Here is a 9,232-nt window from a genome sequence, read left to right as displayed (position 1 = left end):
ATATAATTTATTTTTATTCTTTGCTTTTTATATAGCGAAATGCTTCTTTAATACGATATTTGCTTCGAAGAAAAAAAAAAAAAATATAGTAAAAACATTGTATATGTTTTGTTTTAAATCTAAGCTAATTAATATCAAAAAACGCATTCATAATGATAATCTCTAATATAAACAAAATCTTACAAAAACAACGCTTGCATGAATGTTGTGCGAATGATGTGAAGAAATAACAATGCCAGTAGTGGTCAAATAAACGCCCTGTAAAAAATCTCCCGCCAGGGTTAATAAAATTTTTTTAATAACATTACAATAATAGTGGTCGAATAAATAATGCCTGATAATAAGAGTACGTTCAAAAATCTGAATGTTCGTTTGCGCTCTGATAACATTTCGTCTCTCAATTGGAAATTGTCATAACAACAAGTGTGCATGTTGTTTACCAAACAGACATCATACAAAGCACTCAAACACAAACAAACAATTCGAACATGTCTTGCTCGATGCGATTCGAACGTCAAGAAAAAGCTATGAATACTATAGTTGATATATTAATTGATGACTTACTTACTTGAGAATGCACTTATTTATTAGATTAAGTTGAAATTCTCGACGATTAAGCCAATAAAGTCGTCTTTAAGCCAAGTTGCTCACATTCAACTTTTATATCAATTTTCCATGTTAGTCTTCGATCAATATACAAGTCCAGATATTGTAGACTGGTCTTTTTAAGGATATTATTGTCCTTTATATACAAAGATTGTTCATATTGCAATTGTTCAGCCAAAGCGAAATTTTATTGAGATGAATTTTTAATTCGTAGGAAACATTCATGGGAGATCACTGGATAGTAATAGCATTATTACTTACGAAATGTTATCAGAGCGCAAAAGAATGCTCAGATGTTTAACCATAGTCTTATATGACATCATTTGTTATTATTGGCATTGTTTTTGTAAAATTTTGTTTATTTCAGAGATTATTATTATGAATGCCCTTTTTGACTTTGCTGAGAACAAAATCTACTTTCTAAAAATAAAATTTTTTCTCTTCACATATTATTTATTACTAATTTTTTTGTAAGCAAATTTTTTTTTTTTTTATTATTTTCATAAACGCATTCACGCAAATTCACGCAATTGCTTTAGAAACAATACAACCTATCAATTCCCCGTAAAATACAAACGAATAAAATTTATAATTCCAAGGTTTTAAGTATATATAGTAGAATATTATTAAAGAGCTATGAAAAATTATTCAATTAACGTTAATCCTATCATTCTTTTCAATCTTAAATAATGTAAAAAAAAAAATGTTACTAAAAAACTAATCGAAAAGATTAAGCTAATTCCAATAATATTCTGATTAATAGTGTTGAAATTACAAATAAAACGATTCGTTTTTCTATCTTTATCTTTTCTATAATAATTACTAAAGAAAAATTATTAGTACAAAATATATATTGCTTATACAAACTCAAATCAGTTGATTTGGTTGCTTATGCAGACTCAACGTAAAAAATTATGAAACATAAGCAACAAGAAGCGACTCAACATCAGATCTGTTTAATTAAATGTTGTTATTGGTTCTACAGGCTGAGAGTAAAATTCTATTTCTCAGAGTAAAATTTACGTTGGTGCCTTTATTACACATTTCTTATGGATGCCCCGCAAAAATGCTGAGAATAAAATTCTACTTCTCAGAGTGAAATTTACTGAGAAATGAATTATGTTGCTATAAAAGTAGTACCGTGTCTGCTTTGTTGTTGCATTTTTTTTTAACTTTCAAACGTAAAATTTGTAAATTTTTTGTCGCGGGAGAATTGGTGTGAAAATATACGTAAATACATATACGTACATATCAAAAAAACCAAAACCAAACTGTTAACTCACAAATATTTTAAAACATAACATACATAACATGACATAAAATAGTTAAACATACGCATAGCGGCAAATAAAAAAAGGAAAAATAAACACACGGTAATAATAAAACTAAAATTATTTTTTTAAGTGTTATTGGGAAAACGTCTTTTTAAAAGTCTTTTCACAAGTGTTGATTCAATTCGACTTTTTGTTCGTTTTATATATTCATAAATGGTTTTCAGTTCACATGTGTTGGCAAAAGTTAAAGTAGTGTGTTTGAGCATTTTCTACTTGAGTTATAGCGTGAATTTCTTATCCTTATCGTAAGTCTTTTCTTTATGATAATAAATAATAAATACTTTTAGATATGGTTAATTCATTAAAATATATTTAATATATTTAATATTTCTTAAATTTTGAACGATAAGGGTCTGTAAATTTCTTATCGCGAGACCTTACGCGAAAGAATATATGTAAATATAAATAATACTGAAAAGAAAGCTGTTAAAACGTAATAATTACTTTTTTCATTTGATTAATTAATTAATGTATATTTAATATTATTAACATTAAAATTATAAAAAGTAAGAAATGTAACAAATGTAATTAACATAAAATACCTGAAAAAAACACAATATTAACGGATACGGAAAGATACATCATTAATTTTAAATATTTTTATTGAGAATTTGTCGATTGATAAGAATAAAAGGCAAAGTCGCAAAGATAATGGTTGTTTTTTAGGTGTCGTCATGAGCTTAGCAAATGCTTAATAAGCCCTTTATATATATATATATATAAATAATTTTTTTTATACGCGGATATTAGTTGAACGATAGAAACCATTTTAGCCAAGCTCCGAGAAATTTGCTAAAACTTGATCAGCTATTACGAAATTACTCTTCTTTATGACCTGAAAAAAATAAAATATTTCGCGCCAACTGCTTTAAAAACCGGTAAGGCTTCCTACAGGCAAATTAAAAAGTAGATATAACAAAATAAAATTAAAGTCAGATACAGAGCTTTTCGAAAAAAATTTTATATTATAACGAATTATGGATCTATATATGTGTGAATTAATATAAATAAGTAAATCGGACAGATTTTGGTATTTAAGTAAGCATCAAGATAATTTTGACTTAGGACTATCAAGTGCCGTTGCCCATGGAATTTGATTCCCCCTGCATCTTTTAAATCATTTTAGATTTGGCTGTCACTCGATATCATAATAATTGCCCTCAATGCATTTCCAAAAGTAAACTCAGCAAATATTTTTAATTTTAAATTTTTTGAAATGTTTTGCTTTGTTGTAAGTTCAGTATTTCGCTGGCTGATAGCGGACGAGTATACAACGAAAACGTCTGTCAAGAGGCATTAACTGCAAAAAACCAAAGCAAAAAATTAAAAATCTTGGTAAAGGAAATTGTCGAAAAAAAACTAATAATACTCGTTTTAGCCTAAAATTAAAAATTAACAACATAATGTAGTTTACAAATTTCATCTGAAAAACTGGTTTATCTAAAACATATGTGATGAAAGTTTGATTGTGGTTTTGAGTATTGCGGTATTTTGCTTTTTGTTCTTTGTTACAAGGGATTTTCTTGCCTTTACATCGTTTATGTACGTTTATAATTAATACGCTCCATTTCATTTTAAACCGTTAAAGAAAACACGGGAAGAGAGTGGGAAAGCGATTATAAGAGAGAAAAAGAGAGCAGAACAGAGGCACGGCAGAAAGCGCGGCATTATGTACATTTTATGCACCGGATATGCTATCCTTACGGTATTTCTTTTCATACATATATTTTATACAACCAACAAACAAAACGGATGGCAAAAGTTAAATACTCGTGTCGGTAGGAAAAGTACACAAAACAAAACATGGGCGCTGCAGCTTCATTCAACACAAACATATACGGGTAGCAGCAAGACGTCTAGAATATAAAAACAAAAAAAAAAATAATAATAATAAACGAAAAAAAAAGTAAAAAAACGAAAAATTAAATGCAAACACAAAAAGGATTCTCCCCTCGCCTTATTCGTACACATAACTACGTATGTATAGATGTATGTTCATATACAATACAGGTGTATATATAAATTGTGTTTGTATAGATTGTTCGTGTTAGGCTCTCTGTACAAAAGTTATCGTTTTACAGAGTCAGACTTTTATTATTGTTGTTGCTGTAATTTTTTTGTGTTGGTGTGCGGGCGCTTACGTTTGATGTTGATTTTTTTGTCTTCGTTTGCTCTTGTTATCCTTTGAGAGGAAAAACCCTGCACAAAAGCATACGTATTTTCTACAGCAGAATCGTGCATGTATGTTTATATATGGAGTTTCGTGTGTGACAAAGTGTAATGTTTTTTAAGATCTTCTGTCATCATATGCCCTATCTATAGGTACAACTAAGTTGTCATAATGAAAACTGGAGCGCCAACGTTAGCTAGCCGAAAAAGTAAACGTCGTCGTTTCTTTCCTACTCTTTCTCTCTCTAGCCTTCTCTTACTCTCTATCTCTCTCTTTCTCTCAGAATTCAAAAATAAATTGACGGTCGTATGGACTGACAGACAGTTACTGCAGTTAAATAACTCTGCTAGTGCTTGGTATTCAATCATAGAATCATAGCAGTTAACCGTAGCATAATAGTAAAGCACCTGGTTAACTTACTCCCTTCCCTACTTATTTGCTTCGTTGCTTGCTAACTCATTCACACGCTTCCCTTCCTATTTCAAACATATCCCCGAGAATAAAATGTTTTGAAGGCGCGCGCGGAAAATATGCTTTTAAAAGTGCAATTAAACTACAACATCAAAGAATTTTCACAAAACAAATCTGTGAATATGCACAAACGAGTATGTCTCTCTGTGTATGCGTGTGTATTCTTCGGATTTTGTGCTTATGCGCGTGTTTGTGTGTTAGTGTATATGTATCAACGCTAAAATATTCCTTTTGATGTTCTCTTTAGATATTAGATATTCACATCATCATCAGCATCTCATTTGTTGTTTTACTACTTGGGTTTTTATTTTTTTCTGTTCACACAGAAAGTAGTCTCCTTCAAATGCAAATCTTCACCCACTTGTTTTCCTCATGTTCTTCTGGTTCCTCGTTTTCTTACTCTATTTTTATTTTCATTTTATATATATATATATATATATTACTCAGGCTAAATTTGTCCTTGTATTCAAAGCTATCGTCCTGTTGTCGTTGTACTTGTCTTTCACTTCAGCAAACAAATTAATGTATCTTGCCTAGCGTGTACCTCTCCTGCCTCTTACTCACTCTCTATCTCTCTGTTTGTGTGTGTGTGTGTGTGTGTGTGTGTGTGTGCATGTACTATATATATAAATGCACGTATGTATTCATGTATAAGTTGGTGTTGTCAAAAAGACACTAATAGCATTATTCACAAAAAACGAGAACGAGATGGAAAACAAGAAACACAAACAGCCTTTAATGTTTGATCCTTAGTAAAGTGCAGGTCAATTGGTTTCAATTAATGTGGCGGGAATCACAAAAAGAGCAAAAACACAAAAACCAGCTCATATATGAAAACACTTTACGACGTCTAACCACAATATCGAAGCAACAACAATATTGAAATGAAAAAAAAAAACCCAACACCGAAATACAATACACGAAAAGATCAAAAATATTTGCAGTGACGTCAAAAGAAAAACTTCTAAGGATAAGGACTTTTTCGAATTTTGAAAAGAAAGTGAAACACCACCGAATAAACATTAAAAATATCTGAAGAGCTTTATCTTTAAAGTAAAAGAAATTCCATTCTACGAGAATTCTCTTATCATATGTTAACCTTAATGGAGGAAATTAAGCTAAAAGTATGCCCTTATGTCAAAGCCTTCAATCCTTTAATTCTTCGTTAAATTTCTTCATCTTCTTCTCTCATAGCCCTTCGGTCTTAACAAATACTTCAAGGATTTTATGATTTTCATTCTATGGAGATCTTACTGCTTATACACAAAAGTAATATAATAATAATAAATTTGTGCAAACAGCAAAGTCATGCCGATCTATGCGAATTTTCTCTAGTTCTTTAATTTGCTTAAGATTAATTTACAACTGTCAGTTAGATCACTGCATCGATATTCTCTAAAATTAATAAAAACGCAGTATTTTTAGTGTTGAAAACAAATGCGTTCTCACTTGATGCCACACTCTAGCCTATATATATATATATATATATATCTATTATATGTTATGTTCTAGTTCTAAGCCTTTACGCTATTGAGCCCATTTCAAACTGCCCGCAACAACTTTCCTTTTTGCGCTCTTTGCGATAAAGCGTTTAAAGATATTTCGATATTTAATTTGTGCTCAAGAAAAGAATTTAGACTCCTTATTTATAATGGATCTCATTCAATTCACAATAATAATTCGCTACGAAAATTAGTATTGTCGATCCACCTTAAAATAATTGACAATAAGATCGTTTCATGTCTTCGTCGCTATACTTTTAATCAAATACGAAAGGCGTCATTATTAGAAAAAATTTGTTTAAAAAATTTTTTAAGAATAATTTTTTTCAAAGCAACATAGTTCTTAAAAAAAATATAACTGACAAACAGAGTGAAAGAAATTCCAAAAAAAAAAAAAACAACAACAGCAAAAATATTGCGTCATATGAAATTAAAAAGCGAGTAATGTAGCATATATGTAAATGCAAATACATATGTGAATGGAACAATTAAAAGCAATAAAGATTAATTAAACGACAGTTTTTTTGTGTATGTATTTATATCGCTTTGTTGCGAATAATAAGTGCGAGGAGAATGCAGGAGAGTAAACAGAAAAAGAACAACAAAAAATCAACAAGTGATAAGAGCGACACATCTTTAAAAAAAATAGTTTTAATCCCAAAAAATCCAGTGAAACTCAAAGAGAAAGAGTTGTGCATAAAATAAAAAAAAAAAAAAAATTCACAACAGGAAGGAAATTGCAACTGATTTATAAGAAATTTAAAAACAAGGAATGAATTTTAATAAAATTAAACAAAAATGAGAAATTTAAACGTTTGTTGCCATTTAAATTATCGGTTGGCGACGCTACTAATCGCTTTTATATGGTTAATGCCTTTGGTGACTTCCGTTCGCCACATTGACTATGAATACAATCACAATGATGAGGAGCAAGAACAGCAGCCGACATTGCCACAACAACAGCTAAGACGTAATACCAACACAAATTATCATCAGCACCATTATCGTCGACAGTACCGTAATCAACGGCAACAAGAAACTAATGAATCACCACAAAGGCGTGCTAAGCAGCAGCACCAGCAACAGCAATATCAACATAAAAACAACAATAATAATTATAACAAGAAATTATCAATGTCTTTAACAAAATTATACAGCGCTGAAGCCGTGTACGCCGATGATGAGGAAGAAATTGATGTGAACGATAATAATTATCATTCAATGGAAGATGAATCTGAATCAACCGATGATGCAGATCAAGAGCCAGCAGATTCCATGACGTCTACAAATACTAAAGAACACATTCATCCACCGTATGGTAAGTAAAAGTAAAAACCAGAAAAATTTGTTATTTATATTAAGATGTTTTGGCATTTAATTTTTTTTTTTTTTTTTTTTTTTTTTGGACAATTCAAAATCCTTTCAATCTATCATAATATCAACAATTTAAACGTAGGGGAATTATATGTGAAAAACAAATAAGGCATAAGGAACGTGTTTCTAATTAAAACAATTAATTATCGTTTAGATCGTTTAGATGCATTCAATGGTCCTTTCATAATTATAACGTTATTTTTACTTCCTCACACCCAAAAACTCATAATGATGGAATTGAAATCAACTTTCTTACTTTCCACAATTTTCTCAAGAAACTTTCTCTCTTTTCAAATTTCCTTGAAACTAATTACATGCAGTTTAATCCATTCTATGTTTAAAATAAAAAGGCAAGCAACCTAAGCAATTACTGCACATCGTAAAACTCCTTGATGAACAGAAAAATGCAACTCTAAACCTTTTGCTAATAGATTTTTAAAAGGCAAAGTTTCCCAAAAAAAAGTTATAAATAAGAAAATAAATCAATAAAAAAAAAAACAGATTCGAGACAAATGATGACAAATTCCATCTAAATCAAATACATATACAAAGATTTCATTTTTTACTGCGAAAGAGTCGAAAAAGGAACCTCAATCATTCTACTGTACAATGCATAACAAGGATAAGTGTTTGTACCAAAAATAAAATTGTTACGTGTTTGGTTTTCACATACGTTCGCAAATGAATTTTCTTACGCGAGCTTATCCCACGTCTTACGCCACCAAATCGTTTGCAATGTTAACTTGATCGACATAACTAGTTATTGAACGACTAGAGCGAGGAAAAATGTGGATGAAAGGCGTTTATCACAAATCATGAAATTTTGCGCAAACACTCTATTTTTGTTCGTAAATATTAGTGAAGCAAATAAGTCCTCTGTTAAAATTTAATTTAAAATATACTTGTGACAAGGATAGTTTTATCATCGCTGCCTATGGTCTTTTCCCGCTTGCAATGGCAGAATATTCAACTAATCGAGAATAATTTATAATTTAATGCCATGTTTCCAATGTTGTAAAAGGAATGGGAAACTGAATGCGCTTATATCCTTCGATAGCAGTTATCAAAAAGGAAATCATCGCGCTCTTGAGAGTAAACCAATATATTAAACAAGTTTCTTTCCTAAATTTGATAGGATTTCACAATATATTTATTTACAAATTCACTGTCGATCAATGTATGAACCGCTACGTTCATTGATCTTTGTAAAAAAGTTATCATTCGAGGTTATCGCATAGTTGAGAAAAAAAAACCAAAGAAATGACAAATGTATGTGAAATACGAGCGTCGCCCAATGGAGACATAAAAGTTGCTTTTAAAGTTTTCGTCAATGAAAATTCTTTGTTATCAGAATTTCACATGAGAATTAATTTTGTGAAAGGCATAACAAACAAATAAGCAATGGGAATGGACGGACATATAGTAGATATCGTCAAAAATTGCAATATTATGCTTAGAAAGTGCCAACCCTCAAATGACGCTTGTCGAAATATTATGGCAATTCAATCATTTGTCTGCGACTTAGTAGTGACCGTTTATGGTTTCACTGGCACTACGTTTCTTATTTTCAAAACAATGGAAAATTCCGAATTCTGTTGATTATACAATGTTTTTTTTTTTTTTAAAACGAGGATGGGCCGATGATATGGAACGCAATGGTGGTTACAACAAAAAACATCGAAAAAGTTCGAAAAACTATTCTCAACAGCCGAGAAGTTATATTAGAAGATATTAGTTGATACTCTAAAAGAATCGAAATCACACGAAAACATGTC

The 9,232-nt window shown here is 30.4% G+C and overlaps 1 protein-coding gene across 1 annotated transcript in view; it reads left to right on the top strand.

Moving 5' to 3' along the window:
* The first annotated feature begins 6,549 nt into the window (after positions 1 to 6,549).
* The window catches only part of LOC119637751 (reversion-inducing cysteine-rich protein with Kazal motifs), a 54,635-nt gene continuing 51,952 nt past the window's right edge, over positions 6,550 to 9,232 (top strand). The window contains exon 1 of the mRNA XM_038033987.1: positions 6,550 to 7,401. Within this exon, the coding sequence (XP_037889915.1) occupies positions 6,882 to 7,401 (520 nt within the window). The 5' untranslated portion in view covers positions 6,550 to 6,881. The remainder of the gene's footprint in view (positions 7,402 to 9,232) is intronic.

Source organism: Glossina fuscipes, unplaced genomic scaffold, assembly GCF_014805625.2.
Source record: "Glossina fuscipes isolate IAEA_lab_2018 unplaced genomic scaffold, Yale_Gfus_2 61, whole genome shotgun sequence".
Classification (NCBI taxonomy): Eukaryota; Metazoa; Arthropoda; class Insecta; order Diptera; family Glossinidae; genus Glossina; species Glossina fuscipes.
This window is presented reverse-complemented; position numbering and strand designations above follow the sequence as displayed.